Below are 20,537 nucleotides of genomic sequence, written 5' to 3'. Positions count from 1 at the left end.
TAAGCTCTTGTACTGAAGGTCCCGTCAACTTGGACACCTTCTAGTTTAGTCTGGGGTCTTGATGGGTTCTGCGACGACACGAGTCTCTGTACTTGCAGAGATCGACAGAAATTGGTGTCTGGCGAGGCGTGGCGCAGGAACGCTTGAGCTCAACTCTGACGCCGCAACTGTTTATTTTATGCATCTGCCCTCGCTCTGTCTTCCCCTCCTTCCTCGTCCCATTTGCCTATCCGTACCTAGGTACGCATTTGCCCGACTGAACACAACACCTGTTGGCGCAAAACAGAAACATCTCGGAGGAACTGGAATCCCGCTGTACATGCAGTGGTCCAAGGGGTTTCTAGATGCCACAAGTTGAGTAGGTACGCAAGCAGTGGCCGGAAGAGAAAAGAAACTGGTACTCAGGCCTGAAGTAAAAGCAGAAAGCTGCGAATAGGGAAGGGTGTTAGTGTTCGCCTGCTCAAGTAATATGGAGCTGTTGTACTCCGTACGGCTATCATAGCATTAATCCTTTAATGCGTCCTTAGCCTTATTCGGAAACACTCCACATTTATTTGACGCAGCCTACCACGTACACGTCTGGATTTCTGGAGCGCATATTCCCCGTTTACCTTCGGTGTGATGGATATGCAGCCTAGATTTTGTCAGTAAGCGGGGTTGGGACCTGTCGTTCGCCGTGTTTGGCTGGGATTATGCTTGAGGGTATACGGTCTTGCGAAAGCACGCATAGGTACGAAAAGCCTTCCTACGGAGTAGATACGCAGCAGCTCATCAAGCAACCACGAAATAAGTACTCTTAGGTACCTAGACAGATGTGAATGCCTATAAGTGTTTGGCCTGGTTTCTCTAGCAGTAGCGGTATGGCTGGTAAATGTCGTAAATTGCCCAGACACTGGCGGAGAAACGCTTCCAACGTTTATTTGCTAATACATACGAGGGCCAACATCGCCCCTGCAATTTTTAACATTTGATACTTTCTCGCATGTAGCTAACTAGGTTGCTAGGTAGGTAAGGTAGGCCACGAGGCGACTCGGCCTTCGCTTCTCAACGCGTGTCCGTCTGTGATAGCGCTACTTAGTGGGTTTCTTATAAGAAAAGCTAAACATAGAAGGGTAATAGTCACGTTGCTTACGAGTTTAGATCCAGATTCTAATTTGGATTTAGTAACAGGATTAGTTCCATGTGAACGACATTATTGTAATCCAGCCACGGAATTTATTAACGGCTTCACAAGTCCTTATCTAGGTAGGTACTTTAATAAGTATCAGTTAGTAAGAGCATCGAAATGCCCAGAATTTTCCTGTCAGTATATTGGGCAGATTTTCCGTTGATAACCGCCAATTCACATATAATGATAAACGCAACAAGTAAATAATTCCAAATTATCAGAGTGATTTATCGTGTGTTTTGAGAAAACCCTTTCAAACCGATGTATATTTACTAATACTTGGACGCGGAAAGGGCCAGTGATTTAGTGAGGCGGGACCCGGATTTTTAATCCATGTCCAAAGACTTACGTCGTGCAAAACGCTTCTCTGCAACAGTATATTCATCATTTTAAAGCAGAGGTAGGTACCCGGTTAGATTCAAATTGTCACAGTTGCTAATAGGCATGATGGATAAAAGGTGAGGAATAGTACCGGCGAGTAAATATAATGTACACAAAGCAGTAAAACTAGTTCTAGGTAATGCGGAAAAGTCCACAACGGCGAGCAGTGACACGCCAAACGGGATACCACAGACGCAACGTTAAGGGCGGGCTTCGTACGGCCGAAGGTTGGTGTATCTTACATTAAACATAGGTACCTTGCACTCTTTGCTTAAAAGCTCAACCCTCCTCACTTACAACACGCAGCATGTTGTAGCGGATGTCGTGCAAGAAGGGCAAACAGCGGCGGGTAAGCGCAACTACCGCAGAGAGGCCTGTTTTTAATTTGAAGGGATTTTTTATGCACGGGAAAACATTACGACAACCACCGAAAGGTTCCCTCACAACTGCCTAATGAGAAGTGTGTAATGATGAAATATATATTCGCTAATTAATGCCTCCGTTTTATTGTTCTGCTTCTTTGGTTCACATGTACAATACCCATGTAGGTATGACGAAACGGAGGCTGAACTGCTAGGGAGTATAGGTACTTTAGTCTGACATATAAAGGTAGTAGTAAATGGATCATTAAGAGGAGATGTACTGCAGCCGATGCATGATGGCATTGGGTCCCTTTCCTGCGGGTGACAAGGGGGAATAAACTTGATGGCGGGAAAGAAATCAAGGCTCAGCCCGCCCCACCACCACCTAAAAATTCCCATTATCCAGAGTCTCTGCTCGAATGCTGTTATTTTTAGGTGCTTAGAGGTAATAAAATGCATCATGAATTATCTTCTTCGTCGTCGGTTCCGCTAGCTAATATCTGCGCAGATTTGCGCAGATAGATCGATGTTTATGTGGAAAAGAGGTCAAGTAGGGACCGCAGAATAGCCAGTCCGTCTGTTACCAAGTCGCTCGAAATTACCAACAAAATTGTTACAGTGGGAATGACGCGGAGAGTTTTCGATAATATATGAATTTTTAATGGCTACCTAGGTATCTTACTGCTATTGTGGTATTAGAGTAATGGCGTGATGATCCCCTCATCAAATGTTGAACACCAAAAGGCTCAACGGTCAACCAACCTTGGCTTGGGCTGGGCTGGCAACTTTGCTTACATAATCGGGCGGCGAACCATCGGGGCGCTCACCCCACCAACCAAACACTGCCTGCCTCGCCTGGTAGGAGGGCTGCGCTTGCTTGAAGTAGCTGGACGCCTTGGCAGCCCAGCCCGACTTCTTTGGGGCGGTCACGTCAAGGCGCAGGTAACCACGCTCCGCTACGCAATTTTCAATGCCCACATTGCATTGAAAGCCTTGAAATCCTGGATAGTCCCTGGAATACAGTACAGACTACAGAGGGAGGAGTACAACCTGGTGCAAAGTGGCCTGGCTCGACACAAACTGTACCGTCCACTACCGAGATATCCCAGTCGCCCCAACCAGGCCAACCCACACCCAATCCCACAATCCAAGCCACCCTCGCGTCATTACAACCTTCAGAAGAAAGGCCGGACAACCCGACGCGCTATTACCAACCAAGTATATTCGTTTCATCAGAAACCCTACACACCTTGATCTCTTGGGCGCCGCTGCAGCTGCATGCGACAGACACCTTTTGATCCTGTACATATCTACACAATATCGTGCACCCGAGTTTTGGTGAGCCCGAAGACAAAGACGCAATTCACGTTACAACCTGCCACAACGGTCCGGTCCACCTCGATCCACAACACGAGCGCTCTATACCCAACTTGAAAGGGTACCTCCCAGTCACCGCCGTCACCGTCACATCGAGGAGAGATACACCCCCAAGAGGGCAGTGCGCCTCTCTGCTGCACTCTCGTGTTCCCCTGGCTAAGCCATACAAACATCGACTTGCCTCACTCGACCGTTTTCGCTATAATGAATTCGGCCGATGAGGGCTACAGCGAGGCCCCTCTCAATACCTTGGTCTCGACCTCGTTCTACAAGTCCCACTCAAGTAACAGAACCCCCGTGTCGGATCTTTTACTGCAACACATGTCGGACCTTTCCATCGCCAACAAGACTGGTAGGTAACATCCACCCTCAACTTTTGCTTTTGTGGCGGCGCGCTTGGCTTCCGCGCCTGCTTCCAGCCGGCGCCTCTCCCCCAACTCGTTAGCTCGTTTGACATCAACTAACTCTTACCACTCCATCCTACTACACCGCGCAGAGCTTACTCTCGCGCTCCTAGATGAGCTCCCCACGAGCGTTGTTGCTGAAATCGTCCAGCGTCTCAACCCGCGACTTTATATCGACTTCATCATGTATCTCCCGGCCGAGATCTGCCTCAAGATACTGGGCTATCTCGATCCACTGTCTCTCATCAATCTAGCCAAAGCATGTCGAGCCTGGCATAACCTCGCCTCAGATGGGAAGCTTTGGGAGCGCATCTACTACCGTGAAGGATGGAAGACAATAAAATCGGAAATCGATCTCTGGGAAGACAAGGTCAACGCGGCGGCCTTGTCTGGGAGCTCTTTGAATGGGCCGCTACACAGGTTGCGGTCGTCCGAAGACGGACACACACATAAGAAGCGTGCCATCACGAGCCCTACAAGATCAACAACCGAGGACAGTCGCGACGATTACCCCATGCTGGACGATGTTGCGATGAGCGGTTCAAGCATTTTCGGTACCGGCTCTGGTTCATCAAGTACGAGGACATGTGTCACGCCAGGGATCAGCGCACTGAACGTGAACGGCTTCACTAGCGACTCGAAGGGGAAAGGCAAGGAGCCCGCACATACCCCAAGGACGGCGCTCTCCCGGGAAACGAGCGACATCAAGCCCGAGTCTTTGCCAGAAATCATTCCAGCTGAAACGAACCTGCCCAAGACGACTCTCTGGAACTGGCATACAAATTCGAACAGGTACAGACTCAACTGGAAATACATGTATGCAACTCGACACCGGCTAGAACAGAACTGGGAGAGTGGTAAATTTATCAACTTTCAGTTTCCACATCCAAACCACCCCGAAGAAGGACACAAGGAGTGCATCTACAGCCTTCAGTTCAACTCGGAATACTTGGTCAGCGGCAGCAGGGATAAGACGGTTCGAATATGGGACATGTACACGCGGAGGCTCGTCAGGTCGCCGCTTGTCGGTCACAAGGGATCCGTGCTGTGCCTCCAGTTCGATTCTGAACCAGACGAGGATATCATCGTTACGGGCAGCAGCGATTCAGACGTGATCATCTGGAAGTTTTCAACCGGTGAGATGATACAGCGGCTTAAGTGTGCGCATCACGAGTCGGTGCTCAATGTCAAGTTCGACAAACGAATCCTTGTTACTTGCTCAAAGGACAAGACCATCAAGGTGTTCAACAGACGACCCATTGGGCCTGGCGAGGCAGGTTATGGGGAGACTGATGCCGTGTACGGCGTTGGTCAAGTCATCCAAAGTCAACATACACAATATGACGGCATCGACAACCTAGCCATCAAACCGCCTTATTCGATGATCGGCGCACTTAAAGGTCATGGGGCTGCTGTAAATGCTCTGCAAATATTCGGCAACGAAGTCGTGTCTGCCTCCGGGGACCGAAACCTCAAGATCTGGGACTGGCCGACACAACACTGCAGGTGCACATACATTGGCCATGCCAAAGGAATTGCCTGTGTTCAATATGATGGTAAGCGCATCGTGAGCGGTAGCAACGACAACGCGATCAAGGTTTTCGATAGCCGAACAGGACTGGAGGTAGCGAGTCTACGCGGGCACACAGACCTGGTAAGGACGGTGCAGGCCGGCTTCGCAGACCTCCCATATAGCGATTACGAGGATGCCGAAGAGGCGAGGCGCATGGACAAGAAGTTCAGCGCTGCAGTCCGGGCAGGTACGTTGTTAACACAGACAAGGGGGAGGACAAGAAACCATGGGAGCGGCATGCCGGAGGAGCTCACAGCATATGGCGCAAAACTACCTCCTGGCGGTGGTGGGGGCAAATACGCACGGATAGTGTCGGGGTCCTACGATGAAAGCATCATCGTTTGGAGACGCAATAAAGAAGGAAAGTGGTACAAACAGCATCATCTTAGACAAGAAGAGGCGGCACTAGCTGCGGCATCGCGGCCGACAGGTGACCCTGCAGATTACCCGGGACGAGGATCAGGTGGGCTTGCGCGTCCCGTTGATGGTTCTGGGTTGTCGGGGGCGGAACTGGCGCTTCACAGGTTGAGAGCTCAGCGGCAGCCGGAATCAGCCGACGCTGCTGCGGCTGGATCTGCAGCATCTGGGTCGGCGATGGCGGGCCACTCGCACAGAAGACCCGCGAGGCCGCGGGTTCCAGAGGGCACAACCCCGACTCGTTCGCAACAGGTGTCAGAAAGGGATGAGCCGACTCGCTCAATGCCAGAATTCCACAGGGGGCCGTCAGCCGAGGTCACTCTTAATGGTGCAGCAGAAGTAGTAAACGGTCAAGACGCGACTGGTGGAGCGCAGTACCTTGCTCCCAGCCACACGACATCACCACATGCAACTTCGCTCTCGAGCTCGTCGGCGCGCTCGTTGACGCACATGATCGACGTCACCGTTCCACAGGGTGTATACGCACTGCAGCAGGCTTTGAGCAACTTCCCAGCCATGGTGACACTCCAGCCTCAGTTGCAGGCGGCTATCGACAGAGAACCAAACCCGATGGTGCGTAGTCAGATGCGCCAAGCTGTCAGCACCGCGGTGGTGAGGGCGCAGCTGGCTCAGGCTCGGGCGCAACGTGAAAATATGCATAGCCTGAGGGCGGTCAGCAACGCCGCAAGGGCTGCCGATGGTGGTGGTAGTGTAGGGCCATCGGCGGCATCCTCAAGGCCCCAGGCGGCCAGTAGCAACTCGGCACCAACTGTTTTGCCGTCTGGCCGGCCGTCTATGCCGGCAGACGATACAGGACTGCCACCCATGGACATCCCTGCTACGGTGAGCTCTTCTACAGGATCGCCGGCAGAAACAGCAGCGGCGGCAGTGTCGTCAGCAACCAACGGTGCACCACCGGCAGGACCTCCACCAGCGCCTAGCATGGCGCCCGCGCACCCCGTCCTTCCTGTCGCCGTTGGAGGGCGCCAAAACCAAGCCGTCGCAGATGAACGTACTCCAGTGCGTATATTCAAGCTCCAGTTTGATGTGCGGAGGATTATTTGCTGCAGTCAGACAAGCGTCATTGTGGGATGGGACTTTTGTAATGGGGATCCGGAGCTGGAGGAGGCGAGTCGATTCTGGGCCACTGTGGAGTAGGTGACTAGTCTTTTTGCGGCTCGAAGTTAATGTGTCGCGAGGTTCTTTGGTGTTTTTTCTCGGATGATTAACGATTATTATTTTGTTTTCAAGTCCCTTGTTTTGTGTTCGCATTGCATGGCGGAACTGGCTTTCGAGATGTAGAGAGGATTTTGACCCGAAATTGTATTTGTAATAAAACTTGTATTGAATGAGCGAAAACACACAGAAAGAAGCTTGCATGGTAGCATCATTGAACTTGATCCACTATGGTGTTAAGCTGTGATACACCTTGTCTCCTTCGCTATATAAATAAGCCAGACCCCCGTGATAACCAAACTCCTGACGCCCGGGAATAAGAGTACCTAGGTAGGTAGTTTCTTCCCTTCAATCACATTCATCTTCAGCCGGTGGACGTTGAACCAAACGAGTTTTCCCTCTCAGACAATAGTCGACAGCCACTAACTACCTCGCAGCTTCCTGGACCTTCTTCTCAACCACAGGTGGCTCGTCAATAAAGTCAGGCACTTCGTCTTCCAGAAACGAGGGTACGGCGCCACCGATGCCCATTTCCCTTTCAAACTCGACCTCTTCCCCGATGGCGTCCAGCTCGGCTTCGAGATCGGCCTCGTCAATGTCCTCCCCAACATCGTAGCCTCTGCTCAAACTCTCCTGGATCTCGTTGCTCATGTCGAGCAGGTCGGCCATCTCATCCTGCATCTTTTCGATCTTGTCGATGTCGAACTTTCCGTATTGCTTCTTGAGCTCCTTTTGCGTCTGGCGCATGGTGTCGACCATGACGGCGCTGTTCTTGAGCGTGCCCTGCATGTCCTGCATCTTCTGCAGGTTGTCGATCTGCGACTGCACATTGTTCATCTGGGCCTCGTCCTCCTTCATGCGCCTCAGTATCCGCAGGGCCTTGGTCTTGAGGGCGTTTTGTGCCGCGGCCGACCGCGTCGCCGCCCGCCGGCGGTTCAGTTCGGCAATCTCATTCTCCTTGGCCTTGATGGAAACCTCGATCTTGGAGCGGCGGGATTCGAGCGCCGTGACCGAGTCGTCGAGGGTAGCTTTTGGGGCGGTCGGGGCGGAGCCGAAAACGCGGCGCATTGTGGGCGGGGCGTGGGGGGTAAGTTGGCGCAAGGTGTGAGATGGTTTCTTTTTCGGGTGGTTGTGGCAGCTGGCTTGATGGTCGTTTTCTGGACGTATATGCAACGCTCCGTCTCTATGCGTGTCTTTGATTTTGTGCTTTGGTAGATTTTGTCCGCTGTTGAGAGGAATATGGTGCTGTCGACTGCTTGGCCCCGTGGTTGATTAGTTGCCGCAGCTGAGCGATGACGAAGGCACTGCCGCCATGACCACCTTGGGGCCGGCGACGGGAAGTGGGGCTGCATACCTAGGTAGGTAAGGTAGGTACTTACCCTTGTTACCTTTGGTAACCTTAGGTAAGGTGCGGTAGAGGTATCCCTAGGTGTAGGCTACACGGGCTTGTTATCATACGTCTGCCCGCGATACGACTTGAATCCCCAGAAACTGCTTTTGTTCATCTCGTTTACGAACTGCCTACCCACCAGGGTATGGATGCAATCTTGACAAAGTTGTTTACGTTGTCGCTCCACAGTTACATTGAGTGTTTCCCTCAATCTCCTTTGGGAGATCTTGGATAATTTTGCAAGGTTCAGAAAAGCTACGAAGCATCTGCTGTCTGGACCTTTGTTTGGTTGAACATTATTATGCATAAAGGGTTCTCAATTCGAACTTGCCAATGACAGCTTATTTAGTAAGGTAGATAAGATAGATGGTGGTAAGTATCGAAGTAGATACGGTCTAGGTACCTTACCCAGGTAGGTAGGTAAAGTATGTACCTTAGGTTCTTACTTACCTTACTCACGTATTAGAATTTGGGCACTTCCATCACCTGAAAACGGAAACAAACCGATGCCTCTCAGGTGGGGTGCTCTCCACGTGAGCGATTGCACCATCGTTTATCATTATGTTACCTTGTCAGAGGAACCAGCGCAGACACAGAGAGCCAAAAATCCGTTTTGCAATTTGCATGAATCAGGTAGAGTCTTTATAACATTAACAATCCCCTTCTGGGTCCCAAGCCCATGGGACAATCACAAACCCGAAGTGCTGGGCTTATCGTGGTTTGGTGATTTTCTTTATTCTTCTGGCTTTACCATTTCAAAACACCATAGGCCAGGCAGTTGCTGCGTAACCAAAGGCGCAATGGGCAGCAGAAACGATGCTTTTCCGTTTCCTGGCTCGGAGTCGCCAGGAATCAACACCACCCTAAAACACGGCTGGTTATCTCCAGATCCTCCAGGGTCTCTGCACTCGCGGGCTGGCGCGAGCAGCAATCGAGAGTCGACCTTGTCCTATGGTGCCTTGACATCCCGGGAACAGGAACCATATCCACCCCCGCAAGACGAACATGGAGGCGACTTTGTCACGGCAGTGGAAAACCAGCAGTTGCAGCGTGGTTTAGCCCAGCGCCATCTTTCCATGCTGGGTATAGCTGGCGCCATCGGGACTGGTCTTTTCTTGGGTCTCGGATCAGCCATCCAAAATGGAGGTCCGGCTGGGGCATTGCTTGGCTACGCGACGGTTGGCCTCATTGTCTGTGCCGTACAGTTCGCCTTGGGAGAGGTGACGGCACTGCTACCCGTCACGGGATCCTTCGTTCGTCACGCTGAGCTCTTTGTGGACCCGGCTTTGGGATTCGCCATCGGTTGGAACATTGTATACGGCAACGTGCTTTCCATCCCTAGCGAGATCACCGCCATCTGCGTTCTCTTCCAGTTCTGGACCGACTTAAGCCCTGCCGTCTTTATCGTGGTCTTCATCGTGCTCACCTTTCTGGTGGGCATCGCGTTTGTGCGCGTCTTTGGTGAAGTTGAGTTCGTCTTTGCGCTACTCAAAATCATGCTCGTCGTCTTCTTGGTCATCCTGGGCCTGGTAATCGACCTGGGCGGTGTCCCCGGCACGCCGCGCATAGGCTTTGCGCACTGGCAGGATCCTGGGCCATTCGTCGAGTACATTGCTTCGGGCGACTGGGGCAAGTTTCTGGGCTACTGGTCCGTCATGACTGGTGCCGTCTTCTCGTTCGCCGGAGTAGAGTCCCTAGCAATGGCTGCCGCCGAGACGCGCAACCCCCGCCACGCCATCCCACGAGCCTGCAAGCGGGTCTTTGCCCGTGTCGTCCTTTTCTACCTCGTCGCGGTTCTGATAGTCGGCATGTTGGTGCGAAGCGACGACCCTAGGCTGAACGAAGGCTCGGGCACCGCGGCACAATCGCCCTTTGTTATCGCTGCACAGGCCGCCGGCATCCCGGCAATCCCAAGCGTGGTCAACGCCATCGTCATCACCTCGGCCTGGTCAGCTTCAAACCAGGCATTGCTTTCAGGGACACGTGTGTTGTTCGGCCTGGCGCTCAAGGGTCAGGCCCCAAAAGTGTTTCTGCGCACGACCTCGTGGGGAGTGCCATACGTTTGCGTGCTGTTCTTCACTGCCTTTATGTTCCTGAGCTTCATGACGCTATCAAACGGGGCTCTCACTGTCTTCTTTTGGTTCGTTTCACTGACTAGCGCCGGCGTACTGATATCGTGGTCGGCCATTTTGTTGAACCACATTCGCATGATGAAAGCTTTCAAGGTCCAGGGGTTAGATGAAAAGAGGCTGCCGTGGCATAATTCATGGACTGGTGAGATTTGCTTTCTTATTTCTTCTGCTTACTATCTATACACGTCAAATTGTAGCTGACATTGGTTTGATCCTCACAGTCTACAGCAGTCCGATTGCCCTCTTTATGTGCATCCTCATCCTATTTACAGGGGGTTTTGCCGTATTTACAGAGGGTAGATGGGACGCCAACTCATTCGTGTCGAGTTACCTTGACATACCTCTTGTACTGGCAGCTTATGTTATTTGGAAATTTGCCAAGAAGACAAAGATGGCGCGATTGCGGGATATACCAGTTGGAGAAGCTCTGGAACAGGCAGAGCAGCAGCCAGAGCAGCCCGAACCTCCAAGTAAGGGATGGGTTAGGATTGTGAGTTGGATATGGGACTAGAACTAGTCTAGTATAGTTTGTACGTAGACCTAGAAACAAGATAAGATGCATGTGCAGATCAATTGCGTCTCCCCACCAGGTACCCTTTCTTCCTGTACTCTGTACAACTGGCGATCTGCATGCACCCTTGTGCTTCCCAAGAGAATCACACGTGAAGAACGAAGCACCATACAGATTGACAGAGTACTTGCCCCGCCCCGCCAGAAATGGGTCTAGTGGCGTCAGCTTGTTGAGCTGCTTCCATGCGGGTGATAGATGCCGAACATGCAAGCAAATGATGAGCTGAGTTGAGGGGTGCAATTTCTATTTGGCTTTTATCTTACTCAACCAAGTTTCAGCCGTCATGGAAACAAAACGGAATTTTACTATGGACTACGCAAAAGCAAGCGCCAGCGACCGCGCGGTTATGATACGGAGAGGGATATGGTCACAAGAAGAGTTCAAACTCGACAAAGACGACGAAGATGCAGTAATCAAGGCCATTACATATGAAAACAGAGACGCCAGGCTCGCTGCCATCTGGTTCTCCGAAACTACACATCTTGGTGTTAAAGAGAAATTCCTCAGTCTGTCGGATGCGCAAACCACATGCTCTGGTCTTGGATTAGATGGACTTCCCCAAGAGCTGATAGACTCGGTGCTGTACCGGCTGGACATGGTGTCGCTGTTCAGGATGCGACATGTCAATCGACGCCTGCGCAATTCGGTCAACTCACTGCACAAGTACCGAGACATTGTGAGATACGGCGGATTCGACATCACGCTTGCACTGCTCAGGTCCAACGTGGGATTCTATATCGGCCTCGATGAGATGTACACCACCTTGTGCACTCGCAACTGCATGATCTGCAACAACTGCTTGGGTGGATTTGTATTCCTCTTGGGATGCATTCGCTGCTGCGGCAACTGTCTGCAATCCGCCTCGGAAACACGCGTCCGCTCTCTCAACTACGCCCGCGGAGTCTATGGAGGATTGCTGAGCCACAAGCACCTAGAGAGCTTTCCCAAAATAGCCGTACTGCCGGGTCTCTACGGGCCGCTGGAACAGCCAATAACAGGTCAAGAGAGCGAGAGGCCAGTGCTGGTTCCTGCGTCTGCTCTGTCCACAGCCTTGCACGATGAACTTACACGATGGGGCATATCGTGGTATAGTTCTGAATCAGGCCTGAGTCGAACGAATGGGCATTGGAAAGGGTACAGACATATGACGGCTTGCTTGTTACCTTGGCTGGACAAGAAGTTAGGCGTGATTGAGGTTCAAGTGCGCTGCATAGGCTGTGCATGGGTGGGCGAGGAGGCGAGCGGCTTGGATAGCACGAGCAATATGTCGCCGGCCGAGTTGTACCTCCCGTTCACCAGGCGAGACTTTTTGGACGAGCACTTCAAGCGGTGCGAGCAAGCCCAGAGACTGTGGCTGTCTACCGACGGTGGAAAGAAGGAGCCTACCTTTGCCTTGGCTCTCGACGCTCCGCAGTCCGAACAAAGCTCAAGGTTGCGTGTTGCTGAGGCGCTCCCCGACTTGGCCAAGGGGGGTCAATATGGCAGCCAGACGCACCGGATTATGGTTGAAAGAGGCCAATGTACCTGCTTCGGAGTTGGACAACGGACTCCAGAGGAGCTGGTGGGATGCTGGCTGCGATGGCAGAAGCGTGCATAGGCTAGGAAGATGTCGGTACTTTGTGATACTGAGATAGGTAACGTAGGCAGCGGGTAGGTGCATAGGTAGGAGGTAGTTTCCGAACAGTTTAACGTGATAAACAGGTCACAGGCTTAGCTGGGGTTTTTGACGTAGGATTGTCAGGGATATTTAGAAGCAGATAAAACACCAGTAACCAGTGGTAGACACATAGGACCACATAGGACCACACCGTCCATGCTTACAACCCCTGACCTAATGCTGACAAGGTCGCACTGGAGTAAAACTCCACATCTCTGAAATCACATCCACTTGGCTATTGATACATGAGCCCGCGCTCAATCGACCACTTTGTACGCAAGGCCTATGTAGAATACACTGTTAATAACCCCTTGTACCCCCGCTACAACCCCTCATCAACGTAAGTTTGGTTGGCTTTGAGACAACCTCAGTGGAATCCGTGAATGGAATGCCGCATCATCCCCGACGGGATTTTCGCACAAGCATATATATAAAGTTATCGGGAATTTCCATGTCAGTATCAAAGTATGTAGGGATTCTCCTGCCGTCATGTTTGAGATGGATTGACGGGTTCCCGGAAGCGACTGCAAAATCCATGGCGATATTATGAACCGATCTTCTTTCGTCCGGTCTCATGTGCGTTTCGTCCAAACAGTACATAGTAAATCAGACGACAGTATTAATTAATAGGCCATGTTAAAAGGACACACGATAGGTGAAAGATCGACTCAATATGTTACACAAGGTAGCCAATTACCACCAAAAATTCGTATTCTCATTCGACCCTCTTGTTTTTTGTCCAAGTGGTGGATTTAGCGGAGACCACAAGGGGTGAGATAACTGCCTTATTATAAATTTATAAAAGGAGGTCTTCATGATGACCTATTCTCCCAATCTTCTCTTTCCTCCCATCCCATCTTTTCCAACTTTTACTATTCACTTTAGAGACCCGGTGTCCATCTTTAGAACTTGCTCTTTTAATCACACTCTTTGATAGCCAACCAACCTTCTTTCTTTCTCATTAACCAGGCCAGGCGTCTTTGAATCAAGTTAAACACACGCGCACACACGCACACACACACACACACACACACACACACACACACACACACACACACACACACACACACACACACACACACACACACACACACACATTCACTTTTACATACCTATCAAAATGGTTCGCGTTTCCGCTGTTGCTGCTATCCTTGCGAGTACGTATAAATCGACCAAAACCAAAAGAAACAGGCCCAATGGGCTGGCACAAGACGAGCGTGACATTCCATTAACAAAGTTCATAATTATCAGTGGCCCTCTCCGTCACCGCAAAGGTCGAGCCAAACAACGCAGGCGCCAAGTCCGTCGGCCAAGGGAACGGCCAGCAGTTCATCACAGGAGGTTGCGTTGACAACGCCGATTGCCAGTCGGCATGTTGCGCCGGAAACGGGGATAACAAGGGAGTCTGCTCCAACGAAGTCGCTGCCCTACAAAATGGCAAGACGGGTTGTGGTTTCAAAGACCCCAATGCTCAGCAGACCATTGCGGCTGCAAAGGAACAGGTCAAGAAGCAAGGTTTCTAAATGACCAATAATACGAGTACACCCAGTTGGGTAGGCGGGCAGCTTGGATGTTTGCTGTTAGATATTAAGATATCCCTGACAACTAATGAGTGTGCGATTTCTAAAGAGATTGAGTGTCGTAGGTAACCAGTCTAGGATTATTCAATTCCATTCTAACTCTGGTGTGGTTCAAAAGCTTAAATAAGGTAGGTAGCCAGGCGCTAGTTTGTTCCAAGGCTGATCACCCACTCTACCTGGTTTAATCAGTCAGCTGTGCTAAATCGGAGACCACCCTCCAGGTCCTTATCCACAGTGGAACGTGACTCGACTTCCCTGTTGCGTGCCTACCTTAGCTTGCTTACCTACCCTCCTAGGTAAGGTACCTACCTACCTATCGTAGTACCTTACTTTTGCACCAGCCACCCTCGGCTTGCTTTCCGCCGATCAATGCACTAGCGTCGTCCCCCCTCCTTATCTTGAGCTCCGTCTCTCGCCAGGTTTCATTGCGCTCGTTCTTCACAACAACAAACAAATTGCCTGCCTACAGGACACGAACCGACACAAAATGGCAACTCCACGCATTCTCGCTTTGCAGTCTCTAGCTGCATCATCCATTTGGGGTGCACATGCTTCATCTGCGCAAAAGCCGCTCCTGCACAACAATGAACAAGTTATCTTGACATCAGACAAGAAGCCCCTGGTCGACAGCGATGCCCTGCAGTCGAGCATTTCCATCGACAGGCTCCTCAAGGGCGCCCAAGACCTTTATTCAATCGCGAATTTGAGCTTTCCCGAGTACAACCGCCCGACACGGGTCATTGGAAGCCAAGGCGAGTTGTTCAAATTCTTTCCTGGCACAAATGAGTTGGGTCGATTAGAAACTAACAGTCAGAGTAGGCCATATTGGAACCCTCAAGTATATCCGTGATGCCATCTCAGACATGGGAGACTATTACACCATTGTGGAACAGCCATTCCCTGCATATGTTGGCTGGGTCCAAGAATCCCGCTTGGTCGTGGGCGACCAGGTCTTCCAGGACGCCAAGCCCATGAGCCTCACGCCTCCAACCAAGGATAGGGAACCCGTCCATGGAAACATCGTCCTCGTCGAGAACGACGGATGTTCTCACAAGGATTACCCATCAAGCGTTGCAGGAAACATTGCCTTGATTCGCCGTGGAGCCTGCGCATTCGGTGACAAGTCTAGCTTGGCAGGAAAAGCAGGTGCTGCCGCCGCCATCGTGTACAACCACGAAAAGGGCGACATCTCAGGAACTCTGGGATCCCCGAGTGATGATCATGTCGCCACGTTTGGAATCAGTCTGGCCGAGGCGAAACCCTTGATTGAGAAGCTAGAGAGCGGAGACAAGGTGGATGCAATTGCATACATTCGATCCTGGGTCAACACTGCCATCACCAACAACCTCGTCGCTCAGACCGCAGAAGGCGACCCGGATAATTGCGTCGCCTTGGGAGCCCATTCCGATAGCGTAGAAGCGGGCCCAGGTATTAATGACGACGGCTCCGGTACCTTGTCTCTTCTCGAGGTTGCGAGGCAGCTCACCAAGTTCAAAGTTAACAATTGCGTTCGCTTTGCTTGGTGGTCTGCAGAGGAGGAGGGTCTTGTTGGCTCCAGTTACTACGCATCAAACCTCTCTCCCAAGGAGAACCTCAAGGTCCGCCTATTTATGGACTACGACATGCTTGCGAGCCCCAACTTCGCTTATCAAGTCTACAACGCGACCAATGACATCCATCCGACTGGATCTGAAGAGCTCCGCGACTTGTACATCGACTGGTACCAATCGCATGGTCTCAATTACACTCTCATTCCATTTGATGGTCGGAGCGATTACGATGGCTTCATTCGAGCGGGAATTCCCGCAGGAGGAATCGCCACTGGTGCCGAGGGCATCAAGTCCAAGAAAGAGCGCAAGATGTTTGGCGGCAAAGATGGTGATGCCTACGACGAGTGCTACCACCAGCTTTGCGACGATACGCGAAATGTTAATGTCACTGCCTGGGAGCTGAACACGAAGTTGGTCGCCCATAGTGTCGCGACTTATGCCGCCTCGTTTGAGAAATTTCCGGAGCGTAATCTGGATAGCTGGACAACAGCGAGCCGGGAGGCCGGTTCCTATGCTGAAACCACAAAATGGAAAGGCAACCATCTTTTCATCTAGGATTTATCCTTGTTAGAGATGGATCTCAAGTTCTTTTCATTTATAACCACATGTTAGTCTTCAGCATAAAGGCATTTAAATTAGTGTTGAACGCGCCCATTCTTCCCCGGAACCTACTTCCAATTGTTTCCTGGACCAATCTTCCTGATGGTCCTAGTCTTACAAGGTAACAATACCCTATCCGGACAGCTGTTGTTTCAAGCCTCTTTGACACAAAGGTGAAAGGAAACACTAGCTAGCTTGATCTTGATGCTTTTCTCCGGTCTATCTTCAGTGTCATCAACGTAAAAATGAACGCAATGCACGTTGTTAGCCTTCTAGTCTTTTTCTTTTCCCACCTAGAGGAAGACGGCAGATTCCATACTCCACTCAGTGTCGATACTGAGGGCCATTATAGTTAGGGTTGCCCAAATAGCAGGCCCTTGGGGAACGGCCTCATTTAGGGAATGCACCTGCGGTCCTCCAGGAACGCTTTGCATTTTTCCGCTGATACTCGGGAAGATTTGCCCGTTCACTGACCCCCAGCTCTAGCTCGGGGTCTGCTTGAAGATCCCGTTCACAATGGCAGATTTGGTTATTCGGCGAAGCGTCTTCCCAACCCCTTTGTTGGCCAATGGAGCTTCTACAATCCAATCCAGGCTCTGTGGTAAAACACAAAGGAAAAAAATCCATAATACACATGTCGTCCATGGCTATTACTAGTCGGTCCGCAATCCCTAATACAGCCAAAATCTGTCGATGTAAGGATACCAGAAGTCCTCAAGCTCTTTGTAGCCCCGCAGTCAAGGATTATTCCATTAATTTCGAGCCAAGGCCGCAGCACGCCCCTGCCGCCTGGAGTGAATCATTTACACCGCGACAAAAAAACTCAATCCCGTAAGATCTCGCCTTCATCAAAACACAGTACTCGAGGCGAAAGAAATCACTACTGCAAGGTCTCGGGATGGAATAGAGAGTAGCTTTCGCGAAGCGATCATCGTCGTCATCAAGGAGAAAAAGAATTGGACCAGCCTCCTGGCCGATGCCGCCACCTAACACTACACCTATCCCTCAGCCACTTCCTCGGCCGCCGGCGCCCGGCAGCGGCGGAAAACCTATTTACCCTCCCACTTCGGGTAACTAGTGCGCTACGATTGGTGACGACCAATTTGAGGATATTTACAAGTAAGCCCTGTTGGGATACCCTCGGCCTGGAGAGCCCGTGGCATTTCACGCTCTGCAAAATTCTATATCCCAATCTCTGAAGGCGAATAGTACCATCATGAGAGGTTCCAGTGCTGGTTGTATATATCCTTCAGCATTATTTGCAATTCTTAAATAGCAATGAGAACGCACAGGATCTCAGTAGCTACTAGTTTAAATTAATGGCATTTTGGCCCCGTAGTTCCTTTCTTTTTAATGTGTTCGGTAGCCATGTCAACATCCGCGCCACCATCATTACAAAATTTGCGGATATAACCCAGGACGAAAGTAACACTGTACCTAATGCTTAAAAGTACCTCGGAGTTTCTAAGGTTACCTGCACAATGTAAACTAAACTTAGCCTCCACGATCTCTGGCTTCCGACCAAGGTTAAGTTGTCACGGACCCGAGATTGCCGGCCCGTAAGAACATCTTGGTATGAAGGCATATAATGCTCGGGAAGACCAACCCACATAACAACACAAAAGAAAAGTAAGCCTTGATGAATAATAATCACTTTCTGGTTGCAAGTCTTGGCACGATGTAGATGTAGCGGTTGTTATGGCGAGAATTGAGCCCAGGATCCTCTCAGCTTGTAGGAAGACGTTATACCTAGGTAGTCTGGGCAAATTCATCATCCTTTACAAAAAGCAGTTTGCCGCCCGCCTGAAGGGAAGAAATTGCAGGAGAAGCTATATTAATAATAACAGGGCGGAAATAATAACATATAATAATCCACGATAGTATTAGGAACACTTCGTGTTAGGATTATAAGCTAATTCTTAGGGAATTTAAATTTACCTGCGACCCTTAAATTCTAGGAGCCCCTTTTATAAGCAGTATTCCTACAGCGTTTACGTAGCGCTAGCCTAAAGTTTAACAAAACCCAGCCCTGCGGGCTGTCCGCTGCTATTTAAGTGTTATTAAATTTACACGTGATAAAAGATAATTGTACTCGTTTAGCCTACGACTCGTAATTCTTGGTATTAATAAAATAACAAATAATTTAATAACCCCATTTCGGATATATGTAATTGTGGATTTATTTATAAATAAAAGTGGACTTACGAATTGCAAAATAACGTACAAAATCAACAGATTTACTTATAAACATATTTATATATACACCTGCTATTTGTTCGCGGGCAGACATGCGTGTGGGTAGATCACGTGTGGTGACACGTAATCTTAGAACACGTAGCAGAGATTTTAACGGATCTTTGCAGGATTGTAAATAGTTACAGAACGATAAATAGCATGCATAAAAATACCGTTTTATTTGTTATATTATTTCTACCGATCGTAACGATTACTTTATTCCTATTAACACTAATTAATATTATTAATATAAATAATACAAATAAATTGAATAAAGGTATTTAAATTATTAACTTTTTTAACCAACGTTGTATTTGGGGTTAATAACGAAAAATATTATAATAATTACAAATACCGTATACCAACGCGTTTAGGATTTGTAAATTATTATTACGTAAATTCTTAAAAATACCGGTTAAATCGTTACAATTTAAACCTTTTAAAACCTTTACCACCCGGGTTATACCGTTAACTAAACCCCTATTTTAAACCGTTATTTTAAACGAAAAACGGCTTTATATCGAATATTAATACGATAAACCTAAATATACCGCCTATACTATTTACAATACCGAAAATATTCGAAAATTTTAACGAAAACGAACTTTTAAATCGCATATTTAAAAAATTGGGGATCCGTTCCAATAATTAAAAAAAAATCGATATAAAAACGTTAAAAGCCGGGTTAGGAGATTTATCCGAATATTTAAATTAAATAACAATTGCGTAAAAAAACGTATAAATTACTAAAATAATTTGCAATTTCGAAAAATTTATAATATTTAAAAAAAATAACCGGTTGTTAAAATATTATATCGAAAAATTTAAAAGTTGGAAAAAAAAGGATTTTAATAAATATAATAAAAAATTTATACGAATTTTAAAAAATTATTTACAAAATTATAAAATTATAATACCAGGTTGAAAATACGGAAAAATAGGCCGAAAATTAATAAATATTATGGAAATTGCAAAAAAAAAGCCGTAAACGGTAACCACGTAAAACCGTAAACCTAACGAACCTTTAATTAAAAAAATAAAAAATTGCATTTTATTATTTACCAATTTACAACCCGTATATTTTATACCTAAAATAAATTTTTAGGGGCCCGACCTATAATTACGGTTATTATTTGATATATAATACGATTATATACGTTATTTATCCATCGTTTTCGGAAAATAACCTTTTGGTAATATAAAACCGTTTAACGAAAAATATAAAAGGGAATTTTAAAATAAACGGGCAAATATTTAAAAGGAATAATTAATTACGTACGAAATTTTTTAAACGTATAATCATTTTATTACGGTATAAAATATTATTATATATAAACGTTTACCATTTATTTAAATATCCAATTAAACGTTTTCGTTTACCACGTTAAAAATTTTTTTACAGGTTTAAAAAAAGGATAATAATTATTTAAAAAATTTATACGATTTTTTGGATAAGAAAATATTTAATTTTACAAATACCTGTTAAATAATATAAATCGAAATTTCCCAAATATACGCCGTATTTCCGTAGATTTTAAAAAAAAAATTAACGATTATTTCCGGATATATATGGGTAGGGATAAAACTTTTAGGGATATATATTTACGTTTAAAAAAAAGGTTTGATACCGATTTTATCCGTTAATAATATTATTTAAATTGGAATTTAATTACGTTTTATTCCGTAAAAAATAAACCCGAAAATATAAATAAAACCCCAAAATAGATTTTGGAATTTTTTTTCGATAAATTATAATGGTATTAAAAAATTAAAAAATTAAATTATTAATTTAAATATTAATTCGTTAATAATATAATACGGATTATATAGGGAATACCAAAATCAAAATTAATATTTATAAATACGAGGAAAAGGTTATACGAAAAATTTTGCAATTAATTACGCCGGTTAATGGTTATCGAAAATAAATTACAAATTAATAACCAATATTTAATTAATTGTAA

General features: G+C 47.9%; 5 protein-coding genes across 5 annotated transcripts; 4 read left to right on the top strand and 1 right to left on the bottom strand.

Annotated features, from left to right (window-relative positions):
* Positions 1–2,852: 2,852 nt before the first annotated feature.
* On the top strand, positions 2,853–7,032 carry PgNI_11901 (uncharacterized protein). The gene is made up of 2 exons (XM_031131859.1): positions 2,853–3,640; positions 3,785–7,032. The coding sequence occupies exons 1-2, from the start codon at positions 3,493–3,495 to the stop codon at positions 6,838–6,840; spliced, it is 3,204 nt and encodes a 1,067-aa protein (XP_030977339.1). The 5' UTR covers positions 2,853–3,492; the 3' UTR covers positions 6,841–7,032.
* A 252-nt stretch (positions 7,033–7,284) lies between these two features.
* On the bottom strand, positions 7,285–7,926 carry PgNI_11900 (uncharacterized protein; the record flags this gene model as incomplete). Its single annotated transcript, XM_031131858.1, has 1 exon — positions 7,285–7,926. One exon carries the CDS (start codon positions 7,924–7,926, stop codon positions 7,285–7,287), a length of 642 nt encoding a protein of 213 aa, XP_030977338.1.
* A 916-nt stretch (positions 7,927–8,842) lies between these two features.
* PgNI_11899 (uncharacterized protein) lies at positions 8,843–12,693 on the top strand. Its single transcript, XM_031131857.1, has 3 exons — positions 8,843–10,522; positions 10,602–10,850; positions 11,230–12,693. The coding sequence occupies exons 1-3, from the start codon at positions 9,049–9,051 to the stop codon at positions 12,546–12,548; spliced, it is 3,042 nt and encodes a 1,013-aa protein (XP_030977263.1). The 5' UTR covers positions 8,843–9,048; the 3' UTR covers positions 12,549–12,693.
* Positions 12,694–13,728: 1,035 nt separating this feature from the next.
* PgNI_11898 (uncharacterized protein) lies at positions 13,729–14,131 on the top strand (the record flags this gene model as incomplete). Its single annotated transcript, XM_031131856.1, has 2 exons — positions 13,729–13,765; positions 13,860–14,131. 2 exons carry the CDS (start codon positions 13,729–13,731, stop codon positions 14,129–14,131), a joined length of 309 nt encoding a protein of 102 aa, XP_030977202.1.
* A 544-nt stretch (positions 14,132–14,675) lies between these two features.
* Positions 14,676–16,293, top strand: PgNI_11897 (uncharacterized protein; the record flags this gene model as incomplete). Its single annotated transcript, XM_031131855.1, has 2 exons — positions 14,676–14,947; positions 15,003–16,293. The coding sequence occupies 2 exons, from the start codon at positions 14,676–14,678 to the stop codon at positions 16,291–16,293; spliced, it is 1,563 nt and encodes a 520-aa protein (XP_030977196.1).
* Positions 16,294–20,537: the final 4,244 nt, after the last annotated feature.

The sequence above is a fragment of the Pyricularia grisea genome (genome assembly GCF_004355905.1).
Source record: "Pyricularia grisea strain NI907 chromosome Unknown Pyricularia_grisea_NI907_Scaffold_8, whole genome shotgun sequence".
Lineage (NCBI taxonomy): Eukaryota > Fungi > Ascomycota > Sordariomycetes > Magnaporthales > Pyriculariaceae > Pyricularia > Pyricularia grisea.
Note: the sequence above shows the minus strand (reverse complement) of the source record. Positions and strands in the feature narration are given on the sequence as shown.